This window comes from Mercenaria mercenaria, chromosome 5 (assembly GCF_021730395.1).
Source record: "Mercenaria mercenaria strain notata chromosome 5, MADL_Memer_1, whole genome shotgun sequence".
Taxonomy (NCBI): domain Eukaryota; kingdom Metazoa; phylum Mollusca; class Bivalvia; order Venerida; family Veneridae; genus Mercenaria; species Mercenaria mercenaria.
Window position 1 is genome coordinate 71,300,967 of NC_069365.1, and position 22,412 is coordinate 71,323,378.

Consider the following 22,412-nt stretch of genomic DNA (forward strand, 5'->3'; position numbering starts at 1 on the left):
AATGCGTATGTTTATACACTATTGAATTGCTTCAATTGTATAAAATGTGGTAATTTTCAAATTTACGCAGGTAAGTAACCATGTAATTGAGAGCTATCATGGGTTAAATGAAACCGATTATCAAATCAGCCAGGTTTTGTTGCCGTTTATTGCATTTTTTTTTTTTGCCGTTTTTTGATGACAAAGATCCTGCAGTGGTGGTCTCGGCATACAATTTTAAATTGATCAACACCCCCACCCCCCAAATGGCTTGTTGTATGTTTAATCAAGGTTAACACCGTGTGAAAAAGAACCTGCTTTTTTTTCTTTGGTTCAGCATCTTTTTTTGTTATCAGTACATGTATTTCAGTTATGTAACAACAAAGAGTTTACCTAACCAGTGTCCCTGGACTCTGTACCAGTACTTACCTGTTCTCCACAAGTAACTGTCAACTTCTCGACATGAATCTGAGGTGGGGGACGAATGATTTCAGACACAATGTATCTTTAGTCAAATAGTCACAGAGAACATATGTTTCGTCAGCTGACTGAGCACATGAACCTGCGATACATGGATCTGCCCTCGCCGTACTGGGTTTAATGGACAGGCTTTGAACAATGGTAATATAAAATGTAACTTTATGGAGATTTTATCGAGTTTGCCAAGCAAACACAGTCAACTTAAAAGAGAACAAAAGACCCTAGTTGCTCATTCTTCTTCATGTACAAACCAAAAATGATCTCACCACTCAAATCTGAACACTTCTTTTTTAAACGTCACAGATGTCTCGAAGGGGATATCTTAAATCAGGGTATCCGCCCCCAATTGTTCGCATAATATCCTAGCAGTCAGACTCCAACAATGGGCCATCAATCATCCCTGGTGTAACAATAGATCAGTAGGGGAGTGAGCCAAGGATCCGTCATAGCTCCCGTATTGTTTTCCATATTTGATTTTAGAGTGTAGGCAGTGCTTATCAATTTAAGATGTCAGCTACTAGGTGGTAGAGAACTTTGGCCAATAAGCAAAATGGTGCTTTAAATATGGTTGTTAAAAGTCAAAAAATTATTTAACCAGGATAAAACTGTTAAAATGTCAACAAAACCCGAGCCGATAACCACAGTATCAATGTCGACTTCCTTCTTCCATCTATCATGATTTTCTTTGCTTTCAGGCTATTTTAAGAATTTAATTTTTTTTTTACAAAAATAAATCTTTTTGCCATTCCCCATGATATCATGTTTTACTTCAGATCTAATGCTTGAAACAATTATAAGGAAAAAACAAAAAACAAAAAAAGACAGAAAAACAATATCTAATTTTGGCAAAAATGCAATATAAAAATGTTTACACTATGTCATGCTTATTTGTTAATCAACTGAAAAAAATCCGAAATAATATAAATGGATACTTTAATATAAGAAAACTGACCCACTTTTTAAACAAAAAACTTTAAAGATCTTGCCTGTATTACAACAACGGCCTACATTTAAAACATTTTAACAAAGCTCTACTATTCAACAATTTATATCATAATTTACAGTGACCAGCTCATTAAAATCTTGAAAAAAGTGATGATTAAACTACCAGTACCCCATCCCCACCCCCCAGACCTCTAATACAAACCACTGGGGGGAATAAATTTCTCAGATTTCATAAATTTTGGCTTTCAAAACCTACCACTACAATAGGATTATATTGCATGCTTTTTGGTCATTAATTATGCATATCCATGAAATGTTGCCACAAAATTCTTAACACAAAACACACAGTCGATAATGTGTGTTCTTTAATTAATTAACCCTAAAAAAAAATTGAAAAGGTTCACTAGTTTTTGATTATTGGGTTTTTCAACCAAAAAATGTTTCAGTAGTGCAACAACAAACAAGCCATTGTAATTAATTGATACCTACTTCTGATATAGTTATTCACACTGTGTGATACCGTAGTTATCAACTTAAATGTATAGTATATCGGCATCCCAGATATATACAGTTGTAACTGCTACAAACTTACAATATAGATTTGAACAGTTTCAATGAGATTCAAAAGTAGAATTTCACTCATGACCTTTTATTTCTAGGGCGTTTATACATACAACGCCCACTGCTTTACGAATGACTGAGTAGACAATTTCCCAAATGCCCAACTTGCCATATCTCTCCCTATCCAGACCCAATTCTGAACTTTATGGGTGGCCTCATGGTCTAGTTTGTCAATCCAGAGGTCTGAGGATTAAAACCTAATCAAAGCATTGGAAATTTCTGAAATGCTCTCTTGAGTGTCTCAAGGCAAGTACTGATTCTTCCCAGAAAAGACAGCTATGTGTGTATCTGCATGTTAAAGAACCAGGCTGTCTGTTTGCGAAGAGCTAGACCATTAACCAGGCATGCATGCATCTTAAACTTATTGTAACGCTCTTTTCTAAATAACCTTACAGTTATATAACCTTGTTTATTTGACCTTGAAAAATTGTAAAGTGTCTTTGTTTCTTCTTTTTTGTTTTAAATCAATCTTAACAGTTATAACTAAATATCTGAAAGTCTGAACCATTCAGAGGTTTCTGTAAAAGATACTGCAAAATGTGACACTAATTCTCAAATGACTGATAAAATAATAGAAAATAAAGTATTTGAGACATTCCATATATGTTTGAGTTGACAGGTTTCTTAACCCTTAGCCTGCTGCAGGCGAATTTAACAGCCTTTGCAAACAGCTTGGAACCAGATCAGACGCCGATTAATCGGCGTCTGATCAGGTTCCAAGTTGTTTGCTACTCTGACAATATTTCTTCCAATTTTGGAGCAAATTTAATGAACTTTACAATTTTAGCAGACGACATTTCCAGCAGACGACAATTTATCTAGCATGCTAAAGGTTAAAGAAAAATACAGCACGGTGAATATATTTTGGTTCCATTGATTAGATAAAATGCATAATATACTGTAAACATTGCTTACTTGGCAATAAAGTCCACTGAGTGCATTATGTCAACACGATAACAGATATCATATAACGTTATTGGCCGATTTGAATGCTTTTAAATCACATTTCAAGTTTCATTCATAAAATGTTTTTGTTCTAGTTTCTGCTGATTTAAACTGCACTTATTCAACTGTCAAGCCAAGTAGATAACAAACAAAATACACAACAATGCATGTTTCATTACAATTACATAAAATGAATTGTGTTCGATAAAAAACTTCATAATAATTTAAAAATTTGTTTTTGTCTCACGTCCTAAAAAGTGTCAATGATAAAGTTGAGAGTTATCTCGCATGAACATCTACGTCTCACAGAATTAATAGGGCTGTAAATCTTATCAATGTTGTATAATAATATCTAAAGTGTCGCCGCCACAGAATATATCCCTTTAATAATGACAGTTACTTGGTACCACTTCAAAAAAAATTTTTTTTTGTCCCCGTCTTAACAAATGTACTGAAGTGTTATACTTTTTTGCAAGATTATTTTGTGCCGTTGATTTTTATCTAGCCTCTGTAAACATCATTTTTTTATTTTGTATTACATTTTGAACACTAAACTCATTAAAATTGATGTCTATTAACATTCATGATAATTTTTTTACTATTGGCAAACAATCTTCTGTTTATCAAACCAAGTCATCAGTTATTCTTCCTTAAACAAACTGATCAAAGAACATTTTTTCCCAGCATTACACAGTATCACTACTGCTGCAAAAATATTAAAATTTCTAATCACGTACTGAATTTCAATTAATTGCATGAAAAAATGCAATAAACTTTCAGATGATGTCTTAAATGAATTCAATTTTTGCAAGTAACACCAGTACGTTCCAAAACGTGCACATCATGACCGAAATCAGTTTCCGATAATAATTTGATATTAAATTACTGCAAAAATTCAACTCTTACAAATTCTTTCTTTATCATTTCGATCAAGATGTATCGAGTTTAAAACTAGAGCATGTAAATTGTACTGGATGTAATTATATACCAAACAATGGAGTAAAAGAAACAAAATGCAAATTTTTTATTTATTTTTACTTTATGGGTGCAAAACAACATTTGCAGCGCAAAATTTTAAGATAACGATCTTGCGATAAAATCTATGATGTACGGGTAACAGTACATGCTTTGTTCGCTTTGAAAAATAATCGTTACATGAATTCGTCAAATAAAAATTTCGGCAATTAAGAAAACAATCAAGGAACAGTAAATTACGTAACGGGACGAACACTTAAATGGCATATACTGGTCTATTGAAATCAAATAATAGTTCATTTTGGGCGTTTTTGTTTGTCTAAATATGCACATTCACTTTAAATGGGCTGTTAAATTAGTTCGCACCACTGGTAATTACAAAGTCATGAATTTTTTGTAACCCTACATTATCAAGGAGCATAAATTTGATATGGGAAGTTGAGCCATCTACATCTTTTTATATAATTTATATACACATTTCTTACACTATTCGCTATAAGTTCTATTAAACTGCACTTAATTGATATTTATTAATATAAAGCATGTCGCCGTCACCAAGGAAACATTTTGATGAATGGTAATAAACTGTAAATATTTGGTTTTGTTGCTTTAATAATGCAGTTAATTACTTTTTGTCACTATGTTTACATCCTTTGTGGAGACAGTTTAAAATATAAAACTCCACCTACTTTAAAATGATTAAAAAGTAAAAAAAAAAATCCCTTTGTCATCTCTTTACTGAAGCAATGTAAATTGAAAAATTGATAACAGAAATGACGAAGATTTAGAAGATTGTTATGAAAAAGTAAATATTTATTATATAAAGATAGACACCAATAAGACCAATCAAAATACAATCAGTCATGTAAAAATTGGTAATATAAGTTTTGAGCTGGCATTTAAATTGAGATGTGCTGAAAATTGAGATGTGCTGATTTATCACAGCTTCGATGAATTATGAATAAATGGCTTTTGATATGATTCACCTTCACTGAGTTCCAACATTGTAACATGTCCCAAAATAAAATATCACTGGTGTTACTAACTATATAGATTCTGTTGACAGGCCTGCTATTCTTATTCATTGCTGTACATGCTTAATTGACTTTTTTTTTTGGACCAGTTTCAGTTGCAAGTCATTTCTCTGATTTTGGTAATCAGGAAATATTTGTGCGTCTAAAAAAATTACTGACATGGAAATTTTGACTGGTTCCTACCAATTTATTTCAGCATATGTAAAGGACTGGACACCAATTAGTTCAGACTGTGCAACTATTTACCTGATACTATTGAGTATGTCAACTCCGCATTATGTCCCTTGTCTTCATCTACGGCCATTACTTGAACAACGGACGTTCCAACAGCCGCAGTCTCAAACACTCTTCCACGGAACTTGTTCGACAGGAACACCGGCTGGTGGTCATTGTGATCCAAGATCTTGATTGCAACTCTAGTAAAGTTACGGTTTGGACTCATACCCTGGTCACTCACCATGACTGTCAAATTGTGTTGCATGGCAACCTCATGGTCAAGCGAACTCTTGACAAAAATTTCACCTGAAATGAAACAATTGTTACATGTTTCATAGCTTTTCAAAGGTCAGCAAATACTGCAAAGCAAGGACTTGTCAGAAAACTACAGTAAATAATTCTTTAACCCTTAGCCTGATAAATTTCTAAAATGGACTGATCCATCTTTCAATATCAACAGCACTTAACTGTTAAAAAAAAGGGGTGCATACCAATAAGATACAGACTGAATGGCGAACAGTGGAGATCACTATCAGACTGCATGGATGTGCAAGCTGATTATGATCTGCACTGGTCGCAAAGGCAGAATCAATCATGTCCAGCATGATAAGGCTACACTGTTTAGGTTAACTGCCCGCTGTTAAATAACTGATATACCGTTGAAAAACGCCACTAAATCCAAAACAAACTAACAAACAGCGTTATGTAAGGTAGCAGAATTATTATTGATATCTAAAATAGTTCGAGATATTATTTCCATTGCACTTTTAAACAAGAGCACCGCCTTGCGGGTGCTGACGCTCATCTGATTTTTTTTAGTGTAATAGAAATATTGTCCTACCCATGATTTTCTAAGTCTAAAAAGGGCCATCATTCTTGCAAAAAGCAGGATAGAGTTATGTTTCTTGATGTACAGTGTCCACTTATGATGGTGAAAAACTGTTGCAAGTTTTAAAGCAATAGCTTTGATAGTTTATGAGAAAAGTTGACTTAAACATAATACTCAACCAAGAAAATGATTTTCTAAGTCCAAAAGGGGCAATAATTATTGCAAAAAGCAGGATGGAGTTATGTTGCTTGCTGTACAGGGTCAGCTTATGATGGTGAACAAGTGTTGCAAGTTTCAAAGCAATAGCTTTGATAGTTTAAGAGAAAAAGTTGACCTAAACATAAAACTTAACCAAGAAATCTGATATTTTCTAAGTCCAAAAGGGGCCATAAATCTTGCAAAAAGCAGGACGGAGTTATGTTTCTTGCTGTACAGGGTCAACTTATGATGGTGAACAAGTGTTGCAAGTTTTAAAGCAATAGCTTTGATAGTTTAGGATTAAAGCTGACCTAAACATAAAACTTAACCAAGAAAACTGATTTTCTAAGTCCAAAAGGGGCAATAAATCTTGCAAAAGCAAGATGGAGTTATGTTTCTTGATGTACAGGGTCAGCTTATGATGGTGAACAAGTATTCCAAGTTTCAAAGCAATAGCTTTGATAGTTTAGGAGAAAAGTTGACCTAAACATAAAACTTAACCAAGAAATCTGATATTTTCTAAGTACAAAAGGGGCCATAAATCTTTCAAAAAGCAAGATGGAGTTATGTTTCTTGCTATACAGGGTCAGCTTATGATGGTGAACAAGTATTCCAAGTTTCAAAGCAATAGCTTTGATAGTTTAGGAGAAAAGCTGACCTAAACATAAAACTTAACCAGGCAACGCCGACGCAGACGCCGACGCCGACGCCGACGCCGACGCCGACAACCGCTCAAGTGATGACAATAACTCATCATTTTTTTTCAAAAAATCAGATGAGCTAAAAAGCAAACGATGATTTAACCACTAAGTTGGTGTAACAATCCTTTTTAGTGCTGTTTTCCTTTAAAATTCCCGACTGTATTTTGGGCCATAAAATCATCACTGTCAATGGTGTTATGAATAAATTCTACAAAAAAATGAATGAATTCCTATGCAAATATATATAAAAGCTTACATAGCTTTTTTGCTTTTAAAGTACTTAATACCTTTAATGCCTTCAATATCTTATCAAGGGAGACATCTAAATTACATAAGAAGCAATTAATTCCACATCAATTCTTTGCAACATCCTACAGACAAGAAGGCACTCAAATTTCATTGACCCCTGATCTGATATGGGCAAAAAGTGCAACGAAAAAAAGTGCAGTGTTTTATTTTATGGCCTTTTGGTATAAATCTGTTTTATTTTATGATCTTTTGATATAAATCCGTGGCAAAATGTGTGAAATAATCGGCATTCATGTTCGCTGAATGATAATAATTATATTTCATTTCACAGTTTGCATTTTCGTTGATACATTATACATCAAAGGGATTTTTTTTTCTGTTTTGAAGAGAAACACACTGCAACATGTATTAATTTTGTCTAGACTTCACTGGCCTAAAACAAGTGCAATTTTCTATCATGAACTTACATATTAACAAAAACTGTTTTGATAGATGGGAGACATTTATCAAACCTTTGTCAATATATATGCAAAAAATTTAAATTGGGAAAGTATTAAACACAAAATATAAAACATATGTCAATTTCAATTAAATTCTGCCTCAGCGCTCACGCCTAAGTAAGGGACTGTAGTGGCCACAAACCATTTCCAATCTAGGATTTGAACATACAACCTCTGATTTAAGAGTCAGACATTCCACCCCTTAAAGAGAATTGTTTCAACTGGTGTATAAATCACCAAGCTCAGTTTTGCAGTTGTAATCTTAACTTTTTTTCTCTTTTGGTTGGATTTAACGTCGCACCGACACATGATAGGTCATATGGCGACTTTCCAGCTTTAAAGGTGGAGGAAGACCCCAGGTGCCCCTCCGTGCATTATTTCATCATGAGCGGGCACCTTGGTAGAACTGCCAACCTTCCGTAAGCCAGCTGGATGGCTTCCTCACATGAAGAATTCAACGCCCCGAGTTAGGCTCGAACCCACATCGATGAGGGGCAAGTGATTTGAAGTCAGCGACCTTAACCACTCGGCCACGGAGGCCCCAATCATATCCTTTGACCCACTGACCTCAAAATCAGTTTTCTTACCAGTTTCGGCATTTACAGCAAACAGATCTCGGGTAGAGGCAGAGTTACAACAGTCTGGCAATTTGTATCTGAGCATGTTGTTGTCAGCATCGGTTGCCGTGACCTTCAGCAATGTCATACCAACTGGTGAGCTCTCCGGAAAACTCCCCTCGTAATGTGTACTTTCAAATAACGGCACATTGTCGTTGATGTCAATAACTTCTATATGGACCTGAAAATACAACAACAAATGCTTTCTATTTATATTTCATAAAATGAATAAGATGGTGTTCAGTATTAGGAAATCATGGGACAGTTAAGGCTATCTGACAACCTTTTAACTTTAAGCTTAACCTGAGTAGTAGCATTCTCTTCCTTTCATTATTTCAGACACTTCTGCTCACAAGGCAGGTCCAAGGTAATAAAAAAACTGAGTTTGGGGACCAGACAAAAAATACAGCTTTGTTATTGGTCAATTTCTTGACTGAGCTAAAAATTAGCCAATCAAATGCTAGAATCTGAGACTGGTTTCCTCACAATAAAATTCTGCCCAAACAAGGCTTGAACTAATATCAGTGAGTGGCTAGTGACCTGTATTGAAAGAAAATAGAACCTGGTCGCTTTATTTGAGTTTACATTCTTTGGAATTCCAAAGTGCTTAGCCGAATACAATTTACCCTTTCTTCAAGAACAAGACTTCATCTAATGACACCCATATACTGACGATCAAGGAAGATAAAAGCAGGTAAAACTTTTGAGTGACTGAGAAGAGGAAAAATATATTTCTTTTTTTTTGTTTTTCAAAACTCTGTTGTCAGTTTTATTTTCCTCTATGATAGAATATGATTGATGTATTCATTATAGGCTTTAACCTTCAAATGACCAGGGCATAAAAACCACCAACCCACCAACTGTGAAACTATCTCCTCTAGTAAATTCTGCAATAAAACAGTCATGTTACCGCCTGGGCCAAAAAATAAACCTGTTTGAATAAAAGCCTCTGTTATGAAAGGCATGCCTTGGCAGGTGGGCGAAAAACACTTGAGTGGTATCAAAGTACTAGAAGTATTACTGTCTGGTACAGCATAAGAAGAAAGATGCCTAGTGTCAATCAATTTCTGGTTATAATCCAGTATAACTCCTTCAGATCTATTCCTGCCTAAAAAATATCTGGAAAAATATCAGGGAAAACATTAATTTTAACATCTTGATTCAATTTTCTGCAACTGACAATACTCCGAAATTAAAACAAATGTTGGAAGACACTTCCATTTTTACAGGGAATTCTGGGTATGTAGGTTTCACAAGTAATATATCTTATTATTTAATTTTACATTTTACAAGTACGGAAAAAAGTCGTCCTAGATCGAAAAACATTGCCTTACAACCTGCATATTCAGCATGTGCCCTTCAAAATGTATAAAGTTTGTTGATGAGGTATCTGCACTAAAGTCTTTTTCAGGACATTTGTGTCCTGCCGTTGTCAGTAAAACAGAATTTAGTTGTCAGAGTACCGTTCAGAAGAAATGAAAAATAAAATTTGTCCAAAATTAAAGTCAAAGATAAAAACATAGACAAATGAACATTAAAATTGAAGATGTCGTAACCCAACACTTCAGTCATTTTTGATTGTAAGAAAAATATAAAATTACTCAAAAGGTCTTTCACCTTCCGCAGATAGCAAGTTTTTATGTAACACTAATAGTGTAACAAGAGTCCATGTAGAAAAAGCCTATGAAATAGAAGTTGTGAAGAAAAATGCCTCTGTCATGGGAGTTGTGAAGACAAACTGCTATGTAATGTAATGGGAGTTACAAGAAAATGCATATGTAATGAGAGCTGTGAAGAAAATGCCTAATGCAACAGAAGTTGTGGTGAAAATGCCTTAGAGCAATGGAAGTTGTGAAGAAAATTTGACTACATAACAGGAGTTATGAAAAAATGCCTCGGTAAAAGAAAATGTCTAATGCAATGGAAGTTGTGAAGAAAATGCTTAAGAAAATGAACTGCGACAAAAATGCAATAATGTTGTTCAGAAATTTTCTTTGAAGAAAATGCATAATAATGATAATACTTATAATGAAATCTGTGCATAGAAATGCAATAAAATGCAAATTCCATTCCCAATTATTAACTTATCAGGAACATTAACAAGATTCTCCCTACATCAAAACAGATAGTATGATTAATTTATTATTTCCCTAAAATGAATTCTGCGTTTTTTTCATGACTTCAATTTTATTTATAGCAGCATGTTATTAGTACCATATGCTATAAACGTTTATAGGTTTTATGTATTAGATCATACTATTATATGTATATATAGTCGCTATCCATCTTTCTAAATTACAGATCCCTGCTACATCAAATGAAGATTTATTAGATAAATATGTCGCTACAATGAAATTAACGATGAAGTTTGCCTTAATATATAGCCACTATAATCATGTTTTTGGACACTCCGCGCCATGTAATATATTAACGCTTTCCAACACAGACTATCATACTCGCTTAGTAAGCTTTTTTCATGTGATTTGTGATGAATGATTTATAAAAAGTTTATAAATATAATCAGAACAAAGAATGAAATGAAGATTTTTTTTAGAGATGCCACTGGTCCCTTACGAAAACGAAACATGGAAACAAGCTGGCATTAAGCTGCAAGGAAAACTGTCAATGATCTGGCAACAGTCTGTCAAAAAAAAAGGTAACTGGAAATAATCTGACTCCTATATGGGAACAAACTTCCAAGAAAAAAAGTTTAGCTGAAAATAATATGGACACTATTTCCATATTATTTCCAGTTTCTGGGAATAATCTGCAAACTATATGACAATAAACTGGCTCATAACAATCAGCATGTAAACACACTGACAATATTGTCAGCTTGTTTCCAGTGTCTGGAAGAAATCTGGCAGGAAAATGGCAAGAAACTGGAAATAAAAAACATAATTTCTATAATCGAATTGAATGAGTACTGAGATACCAGCTTGCATACAAAAACTTAAGCAAAAAATGCTATGTGGAAAAAGGGGCTTAATTTTGGAAAAAAGTATAGTTATGGGACCTGCTTAGTACATGTCAGGTCATGACATTGAACAAGTGTGTAATTAGTTTCAATCTGTAATTTTGTAAAAAAAAAACAAAAAAAAAAACACAGGGGCATGTCCAATAACTTCTATTCTTTGAATAATCGAGATAAAAATTACATAAATGACAATATTGTATGGATTGGCTGTCTGTCTGACAGTACATTGGATATAAATTTACTCAGAGCAGATTCTGACAATACACTGGCTACACAATGGCAATACACTGGCAACATACCCATCTTAGCAATTTTCACAACAAAACAAATATTACAAGACACCTTATCAAAATGGCCAAGTGTTGCATTTTTCCCTCCAAAGCTATTTTCAGTTTTCAATAGTTTTCCAGCACTGATGGGCACATTGTAAAGGTACTTTTTCATCATTATACAGTTACTTGTTTTCATTGTAACACAGATTCTGTCCGCAACAAGTATTTTTGCTAAACAGATACAGAAATTTTAAAAGTCATGTATTTTCGCTACCCTGTAAAATTAAACTTGCAGATTTACCATAATCTTTGTCAAATTTCCTTTGGTTTCAATATTATATTATTGATAACTGAAATATTGCAAATCTGAATTTGTATTAAAATTGAGTCACAAGCAAATGAAGGTTTTAAGTCACATTAAAATTCATATTAAACATTAATAAGGATAAATAGAAAAAAATATATACTGACACTAAACTGGAAACAAACTTCCATACACTGACAATGCTATGACAATACAATGGTAATAAAGACAATCTTCCTGGGGGGAAATAAAAAAATTAGTAACACTGAGTAGTAAGCGATATATTGGGATACTAGTCCATCTTTAGCTCAGTAGGTAGAGCGTCGATCTACGGATCATGGGGTCGTGTGTTCGATCTTATGGACGGGGCTTATGTTCTCCGTTGACTATTGATAAATGACATGTCTGAAATCATTAGTCACTCACCTCTGATTCATGTGGGGAAGTTGGCAGTTATTACAGAGAACAGGTTAACTGGTAGCGATTCAGAAAAGCAATGGAGTTGGTAGAAATGCCCTGTACATGGAGCTGAAAATCTATGAATGTTGGAACAAAAATGCATTTAAGAACTTGAAGAAAACTAAGCAACAGAAGTTGTGCAAATGCCCACAATGAAGTTGTAAGAGAAATTTGATAAAACGGGGTTAAAAAAAGCCAAAAAAAATGTTAATGCAATAATTTGTAAGCAAAATGTTAGAAAATGACTTAAAAAATGATCATTTGTTAAAATTTTCTTTGATGAAAATGCATATATGATAATATTAATGAACACTGAAAATAAATGACAAAAATGCAATCATTCCCAATTATTAACTGTCAGGAAAATTAACATTGATTCTCCCTACATAAAACACAGATAAGTAAAGAGTTGTTTGTTATTATGTATCCCGTAGATGAATTCTGGTATTTTTCATACCATTTTTTGATTGTGTCAGGCATTTATTATACCATATGCTTATATAATTAGTTTCAATAGTTTTTTTATGAAAATCAAAATTATTGTTAAAGTCTTCATTACTAAATTACAGATCCTGACATCAAAAGATTTAGATATAAATGTCGCAATGGAATTAATAATTTCTAATGTATAGCCATGGAAATCAGTGACACACCATGGACACATGTAATTATTAAGTTGCAACACAACTCGATCGTTTAATGTATTCTGTAATTGTGATAATGGATTTTAGAAATTTATATAAACATAATCAAGAACACAGAATAAGTGGAAGATTTTTTTAGAGGCTGTAAACGACAAATATACGTGAAGGGATATGCCCTTTTTCTCACTAAAGGTTTCAGTTAAAGGGTTTGAGTCCATGCCTGTTACCTTGACCTTTGAAATATAGACCTAACACTCTAAGGTCATGACACAGTTTTTTATCATGCTTAACATTTGTGTAAAGTTTCATAGTAATCCACTGAATAATCCAAGTCATATTTGGGGTATGAAATGTTTGTTGATAGAAGGACGGACAAAATAACAAACAGTGTGGTAACTATTACAGGAACTGGCCTCTCCTTTGGGTGCACAAAAATCAAATTTCTTTCTAATGGAAGCATGCAGTGTTTATGTTTGCCAAAATGACACCACTTTATACATCATTTAAACATTTACAGACAGATATTTTTTAAGACTTTATTAGAAACAATTTCAAACTCTCTATTACAATCTGAATTAAATTGTCTTAAAGATCAAAGTTTCAATTTAGCAGAGGATTCTACAACTTCAAAACAGTTAGAGCATTGATCTCTAAAATCAAAATTCCAATGCAATGAAAGCTAACTTTTATATTCCACAATTAAATGATATTCATCAAAGCTTGGAAGTTCTAATTTTGCAATTCCGTTCTATCAATAACTACAAAAGCACAATTTCCTCTATGTCTGTGAAAAATATAATGTACAAAGTCAAAACTGAAGACCTTGCGTTATTTTCATGTTACTGTGTAATTTCAACAGAATGCTTTTATTAATATGCGCATCATTGTTGGCTATTGTTATAGAAATAATATTGCTTAACATTCACTTGTTTTGTATATGCAAGCCTCTTTGCCGTGGATTAATAATATACTGCCACAAACTGCAACAGACTAAAAGAATCATTTCTGGAACTGAACACCAACAGTATCTTTCCAGACATAAGACAGACTCAGTTATAAGTCTTAGGAACAGCAACATATTTCTGCTGACAGTCTATCATAAACTTAAGACCAAAAGTATCTTTTTAGCAATAAAACTCAATACGAGCCACGCCATGACAAAACCAACACAGTGGCTTTGCGACCAGCATGTATCCAGACCAGCCTGTGCATCCGCGCAGTCTGGTCAGGATCCATGCTGTTCGCTTTCAAAGCCTATTGGAATTACAGAAACTGTTAGCGAACAGCATGGATCCTGACCAGACTGCGCAGATGCGCAGGCTGGTCTGGATCCATGCTGGTCGCAAAGCCACTATGTTGTTTTCTCATGGCACGGTTCATATAAGTCTTGGCACTGCAACTCAGAATAATTTCATGTGAAAAATAAATCAAGCAGTATCTGTGCTTTATAATTACAATTCATAATGAATTATTACCATTAAATTTTATTCACTAATTAATAAAGTAATCGCTATCATAAACAAATTTAAAAAAACCCAAACATAATGAGTACAAAATCATACAAATGAAGTATGTAATTTAATTTCCATGTAAGGCTAAAGAAAAACTTGAAAACTTCACCAAAGTTAAAGGAAATGTACCACTTAGAGGAGCTAAAAATGAAAGATAATCTATCATACTTATTTTCCACATATATAAAAATGTTCCAGTTTTTTGCTGTCAGATAACTGTTTTATATATTCATACTGCTGACACAGCAAAAATTTAAATACATGATTATTCAATTAATAATTTTAAGCGATATGTCAAGCATCTGATCATGAGAGACCAATTCATCATAAAAACTGGAAAATTGAGTAGAACTGTTATTATTTAATTTAATTATAACATTTCTGCAAGTTTTAAAAAAGAAGTGTTTCAAAGCCAATAATGTTCAGAAATAAACGAAAAACAATAAACAAAACTGTCGAACAAGATGATATAACAGCTATTACTATCGTTACAATTTTATTTAATTTTGAACATATTTTAACTTATTTCAGGATCAAGAAAACACAAATTTACTAGACTTTATCAATTTAGTGACATCACCAGCTATTATCGACACATTATCAGAGTTTAGAACTCAAATTAACCAGTCACAATCTCAGAATAACTATATGAGTGGCAATTTAGTTCAGTTTTCTGTTTTAGGATTTAGGGCAAAAATAATTAGTACAAAACAAAAATCCTTTAAATAAATTAACTTCACAGGTTATACATAGGAAAGGGAAAATTGCTTTTTCAGAGTCAAATTATTTTTGTCTTGTAATGAAAACAGGAAAACGCTGGCATATTTTCCAGATAATGACAGACTTCTGAAGTTCCAGTACATTTTTTTTTCTCTGAGAAAGAAATTTGTTAATTTGAAAGTACAAAACATCTGATTAAAGGGCAATGCATGTAGAAAGGATAAGAAAGATTCTGGAACTAATTGATAGGTGCACAGGACACTTGGCCAATTATGGTACATTAGAGCCTGATATTTGAACATGGTAAATTTTCAAAATGCTCTGCATTTACTAATTTATTTCAATTTTTTATGAAATCCTGCTTAAAGATTCCCCCTACCATTATAAAAGGATCTGCCTGGACCTCCATGACCGTGTAGTTATGGTGCCTTTCAGCTACTTGCCACTGCCTATAAGGATTCCGGCTCATCTCACACTGATATTTGAAGAAGCCATCATGCTGACATGCGGTTCATAATCCAAGTGCCTGCATGTGACTAAAACTGTGACCTGGAAGCTACCACACCTATTCCTCCACTATATAAAGCAGGGAAGTAGCCAAAAGACTTATATTGTGGAAGCATGCCTTAAAACCAACAAAACAAACTGACTTTGCCCTCTCATAATGTTTCCCCACCTCTCTCCCACTAGACAGCAATCCCCAAAGCAACTAAACCAAAACAGCAAAATCTCGCACACAAAAATTCTGTAAAACCTTACAAAATATGTATATTACACTGGGTGATTCACACTATATCACTAGGTTATCTAATTGCACAAAAAACTCTGGTGATATCTTACACTTTATTGTATAACAAATGGCATAAATAAACATTTCCAACCTTACTTTCCATGATATTGCTATGTAAACAGTAAATTCAGATTTCCCTCTGGAAAAATCATTCATTTCAGAGAATGATGCAAACCATTCTTTTTCTGCAAAACTTTGAAAATTAGTAATACCACATTTTTGCATTTATCATAACTCCCAGAATGCAATCTTGTTTTTTTCTGGTATTCCTTTTATCGTTATTCTTATGGCAAACTGACATACATTTTCGGAAGTTTTTATAGCAAAATAATATATATGCTAATATGCAACAGTCACTGTAGTTTGAAACTTTTGCTCCTATACACAGATATCTGATGGTATGGATAATAATGACACAATGAATGATGATAATGATGATGATGATGATGACGACAACGTAGATGATGTTAGAGATGATAAAATAGGGTTATTATAACAGTAGCTTGATCTGGGATGCAGTATTCGGCTCGAGTGGATTTTGCCAGATCGGATCTCACGAGGCGCGCGAGCGCCGAGTGTGATCCGACCTTGCAAAATCAACGAGAGCCAAATACAAAGTCCCAGATCTAGCTACTGTTATAATGACCCTTTTATTATATACCTTTACCATTTTGATTCTTGTTTTGTTCTTGAACGAAATCTTCAATGTTTATCGATATTAAATGGAACTTAGTGCAGTTTTTATATGCGCTATTTATAGAAATGTGCCGGGTCATGCATATTAATGAAAATAGTCCGGCAGCATACAATACGGAAGGTACAATACGGAATTTAAAAGGTACAATACGGAATTTATGTCTGTCTGTTCATATTTAATTGTGAAATACAAGCCGATTTTTTACAGAATTTTTATAGGTATATAATAATAAAGTTTATGTAACAGCTGCAACAAAGATGCTGAATTTCACAGTTTTAAAACTCAAAAGAACTTAAAACTACTTTTTATCTTCTTTGATATTTTACTGAATGATGATGATTGTAACGATGATGATGATGATAACGATGGTGAAGAGATAATAATGTAGTTAATGTAACAGTTGTGACAAAGATGCTGAATTTCACAGTTTTATGACTAAAAAGGACTCAAAACTACTTTTTATCTTCTTTTGATATCTTTTTTGATGTGACATATTCAGGATTTATGTTAGACCAGATTCAAATATAGCTTATGACCGCATTTCGAAATAACTTTGAAGTTATAAGTACTTTCCGGTTTTCCAAAAGATGTTTATTTACAAAGGTTTCATGACCACCCAATGTCAACAGATTAAATCCAATTATTTGTAAACTATTTATAAAATGTTTTTGAACAGTTTCCTTCAGTATAAACAATATTCAACACTCATTGAAGAAAAGGTTCTTTCAATTAATTTGTTAACTATGCTCATTGACTCGAGGACACTTGAGGGTTTGAATTTCATTAAACTAAGCATTTCTTATTACCTCCCTTTACATACAACTATTTGTAAAAATATTTTCTAACAGCTTTTTACTTAGAAGTATTAACTTACAGATTTAAACAAACAAAAGAGAAACTGTTCTTTCACTAAATGTCAACTATGTTCATTGACCAAAAGACACCTAAGACTGAGTTTCATCAGATGAAGTTTTTCTTATTACCTCCCTTTATTTATCAATATCTCACTGTTAAGTCACTGACATGTATTTCTGATATCTGATTTTGAAAACGTTTCGTTAGAAAAGCAACATAAAATAACAAAGAAATATACTTGATTTTTATTTCTATAAATTATTCTATTTTTCCGTCATTTTTTTTTTCTTTAACTTGAAAATAATTCCGAAGATACAAATAAAGCAATACATTTTCAAATCTCCCATAAACTCATTCACCTAAATGTACAGGACTACTCAATAACCTTGTAATTGTTGTCGCCGCCCTCTTAAAACAACTCAAGTGTCGTCATTTATAGTTTAATTTTCTTCGTTTGTACAATTTGATGGGTCTGTTTAACCCCATGACAACCCTCGTCGCCTCAATAAGTCAACAAAATGAATCAAGACGTCCCCACACTCCAAAACTTTATTGCCAAATATGTCAATGATAGAGGACTATTTGCTTTCTATACAATCATCCTTGTATTTAGTGCATAGTTCTTAAAATTCCGATATCTACTATTTATCGTTCTGGTCACCACTTAAAATTGCAGTGCAAATATGAAGAAATAATTATCTTTGTTTAATTATATCTGTACTTGTATGTGGCTTTTCATACACAGAAATTGATATTTTCTTGTTACATGCTACTGGTACTGATGATAAACCCGAACAGAAAATGAAGTTTTTTACCTGTAACTTTTTTAATTCTGCAAATTGCAATCAATGGTCAGTATCAAAATAAAGCTTAACCTTTGCTGAAAACTTTAAATAATTCAAATTTATATTTAGTAAGCAAACTCCCACGAAGTGAGGCCCTGAAAGGGGTCTGTAAAAGGGGGACTGTATGAACGTTGACTGATGATAAATTCGAACACTTTGTCATTTACAAAATTTTCTTGATATTATTATATTGAAACTTTCCCCAAAAAGCTGCAACAGTCATTCCTGATCAAGTAATGAAAAGTAAACAAATATCAGGCTTTCATGTTTCGACAGTGAGCATGCGCAAAAAAACACCCTCTTCCCCAGTAATTTTGGGTAAATATTTTTTATACAAATTTATGTAAGTCATTTATTTATACAGAATATTTACCAATTTTGTTTTTGTTTATACCAGTTGGTGTTGTAAGTGGAAACTATCAGATGGTGTGTTCAATTTTATAAATAACCGATTGCAATCAAATATTTCCAAGGTGGTCGACTTTATCATCTGTCCGGGTTTATCATCAGTACCAGTATATAATATAATTCATCATAGTAAACTGGGACCAGTATTTTTAGCATTTTTATCTATTCAAAATAAAAGCAGTTTCAATTCCCATGAAGGCCTTTTTTAACTTCCTTTCTTTTTTGAATTGCCTTATAATGTCATGTATTGCAGATCTGCCGCTGAGGGCCAAAACTGCAAACCGAGACAGTTTCTAACACTTATATCACAGACTGGCAAAATTTTCACCACACGAGTCAATGCAGCATACAAGTTTCATCATGTGTTATTACTCAGTCATTGTATCGGAAAAGCTGATTTGCAAAATGGTCTGGTTTTTACATGACAACTCATAAATTCATTCTGCATACTAGGAAATTACCTTGTATAAAGAGCTATATTACACTATTATGTTATATTATACAGTCACTTCTAATCTAAATGTTTAGAATTCTTTCATTAAAATTAACCATAAGCCATTTCATGACCATAACTATGTTGTCAAAAGGAAATTGCTTCGTTGGCATAAACCCAAGCAGGTTAAACAAATTTAGTGGTATCTGACCTATAAACCTCTTCAACACCACTTCCCTTTAAATGGAATTCTATATAGCTAATTTATAAAGTTACATCTTAACTAAACATAATTTCACTTTTAAAAGTACTCTAATCTGTCCTGATTATAAAGACCTGTGAAGTAATTTGCTCTTTGCATTCAATGTCAAAGATACATAATATACTGTGTTGGCGTAGGCACGAACTTTAACTTTAGCCTGTATAACTTACGATAAATAAAATTTTGTGTAAAATTCAGTGAAATCCTTGAAACTGCTTCAATTTAAAAGCTGAGACACAAAGTGATACAGATGGAGAGACAGACTGTGAGATATATTCAGATATTGCTACAAAGTCATGGCATTTCTATCCCCTTATCATTGAATGTGTTTCATTTTTTTCAAAAACAAAACATATCGTCCCCTTAATGCAAAAAGGTACCATGAGCATATGAATAAAGAAGGCACTTGGTACCTTTTTGCATTAAGGGGGCGATATGCACTTTCCTTTAGAAAGGGTTTCTTTGGGTTTATATAATGTAATAGCTGGTTCTCAGCCTATGAATAAATTTGCAATGGCTCACATTCAGAAAGCAAGGTAAAAGAAAAAGCCACCACTGGATTCGAAAGCTTTGGTTTATCCTACTGTAACACTGCACCATCGAGACAAGCCGGATTCATTTTGTGCTCATATCGTCAAATTTCATCCTGCAGGAAATTCAGTTCATCCTTTAAGTTTCCCTCTTCAATGTAGAATGAAATTTAGCTGTCTTTAAAATAGCACAAAATGTAATTTGAGTAAAATCTTGCGAACAGTAATCTTAAATAGGAAGAAATACTATATTAGAGACAGGATTTGTCACTCACAAATTAACTTTTCGGTTATTTCAGAAGTTACTGTCTTGACTTCCTTCCAGAAAATCAGCCAAACAGAAATAACGAAATGCAGTAAAACAATAATTGCCCAACTCGCAAGGAGACATATGAAAATGCTTAAGTTATCCTGGATATCAAGCCATCAAAAAAACCCAAAGAATTAGGAAAATGGCCAAAGGCTATGTGAACTGCTCAACTCAGCCCCAAAGCTTCAGCCATCCCTGCGCAAGCCCGCATCCAGTGGTGTCTCATTTTATATTATGAGCTGATTTAGACCTTGACATAAAACCTACACTTGCAGCTATTAAACTGCAATATAACCGTTTGATCTATTGGAAAATGATGACAATAATGGCTGTTTGATGCCCATTGATAAGAGGGACTTTAAATAGTTCAATAGATAATGCTGAGTTAAGTGATTTTTGTGGCAAAGAATAATGCATAGTGAAGACATCTGAAACCTAAGCTGTCCTTGACATGCTATAATAATTTTTTATGTTTCTTTGACTTGTATTTTTTTTCAATAAGTCATCAAAGTTACTGAAAAATGTCACACTGATATTTTATACTTATATACTGCATTAAGTCAGGTCTGGCGACCTATTACCTGCCATGATGATGATGTGTATTAGTGATATTTGTGCAAACTTATTTTTTCCGATTGCGGCATTCACACAAGTAGTAGACTGGTCAGATATTTTTTGCTTATCTCTGTGACCATTTTCAGATACTGGCTCTTGGCTATATTAATCGATATGGTAAAAGTTCTTTCAAAATTACAAAGCAAAATTGACATTCTGATGCTAGTCTTTCCTGCTTGCTGTCTGAAAAATCTGCTTTATTTGGGCAGAGTTTCTTGGTTTGTAGTGGTTATGATAGCCTCAGGAAAAGCAGATCTGTGAATTCAATGTTATGCACCGCCTCATGATTTAGATTACTAACATCGGAGTTCATTTTTTGACCTTACCCGTATGAAGGTTTGTAACTTACCGAGCAGTTATCAAAGCGTACTCCATCAGTGACCTGTACAGTGAGATTATAGACACTCTTCTCCTCCCAGTCGAGCCGCCGGGCCACCACTAGAGCACCTGTGTCTAAGCCAATATAGAACTGGTTCTGTGGGTCCCCATCTGAAATTAGCAAAGATTATATCACAACAGGAACATTATGCAAGTATTGCATTGGTTTCCCATACAAAAACTGTCCACCAATTTTTTAAAATAAATATGAGCCTTGCCATGAGAAAACAAACATAGTGCGTTTGCAACCAGCATGGATCCAGACCAGCCTGCGCATCCGCGCAGTCTGATCAGGATCTATGCTGTTTGCTTTCAAAGTCTATTGCAGTAAGAGAAACCGTTAGCAAACAGCACAGATCCTGACCAGACTGCGCGTATGCGCAGGCTGGTCTGGATCCATGCTGGTCGCAAATGCACAATGTTGGTTTTCTCATTGTGTGGCTAATATATAATATATAAATGTAAAGCATAGGAAATAATCAAAATACGGCATCTAAGTATGCAGTGCTTCCTGATGATTTCTAGTAATGTAATGAGTATATGAAATTTTGTTTATTTTCGGTCCTCCCAATCCTAAAGGAATCCCAGCATCAATCTGTTGTGGAACAAACAAAGGCGGTCACTTCTGCAGATTTAGAAAACTTAATACGCAGTTACCTAAATGCATAAAAGTACACCATTATTAAAATGTTTCTCTGTTTTGTTATTTTCCTTATCGATTCAACATTCAAGGAGAGTTCTGCGCTATCTATACAATGCAAAACGAAACAATATGATATAAAAATAGTTTTACAACAACAGAATTCCATTAAGAGAATTCATGGTTTTATCAACGTGCCATAATTTCCGTCTGATAATCAATGACAGGCATGTTTTTTTTTTGTTTTCGCTGCATAATTTCATATTTAAAATGTTTCTGTTCAGTCAGCAAGAGCCTTATTTCTATTCATGATCGTACAGCAAACAAAACACATGTCGAGAATGCTTGCAATAAATGAGGAAACGTTCATACAAAACACAGTGTTACAACATCAAATGACAATAAATCTTCATTTAATGACACATTCCAAAATGTTTTCAATTATTTCAAGTTACAGTGTTCAAAGAATAAAT

The 22,412-nt window shown here is 33.5% G+C and overlaps 1 protein-coding gene across 8 annotated transcripts in view; it reads right to left on the reverse strand.

Annotated features, from left to right (window-relative positions):
- LOC123557576 (protocadherin Fat 1-like) overlaps positions 1–22,412 on the reverse strand; it is a 159,277-nt gene that overhangs the window by 38,686 nt on the left and 98,179 nt on the right. For all 8 annotated transcript variants that reach the window (XM_053543887.1, XM_053543886.1, XM_053543883.1 and 5 more), the window contains exons 7-9: positions 21,271–21,410; positions 8,260–8,470; positions 5,226–5,501 (exon numbers count right to left, since the gene is read on the reverse strand). In XM_053543887.1, the coding sequence (XP_053399862.1) occupies positions 5,226–5,501; positions 8,260–8,470; positions 21,271–21,410 (627 nt within the window). The remainder of the gene's footprint in view (positions 1–5,225; positions 5,502–8,259; positions 8,471–21,270; positions 21,411–22,412) is intronic.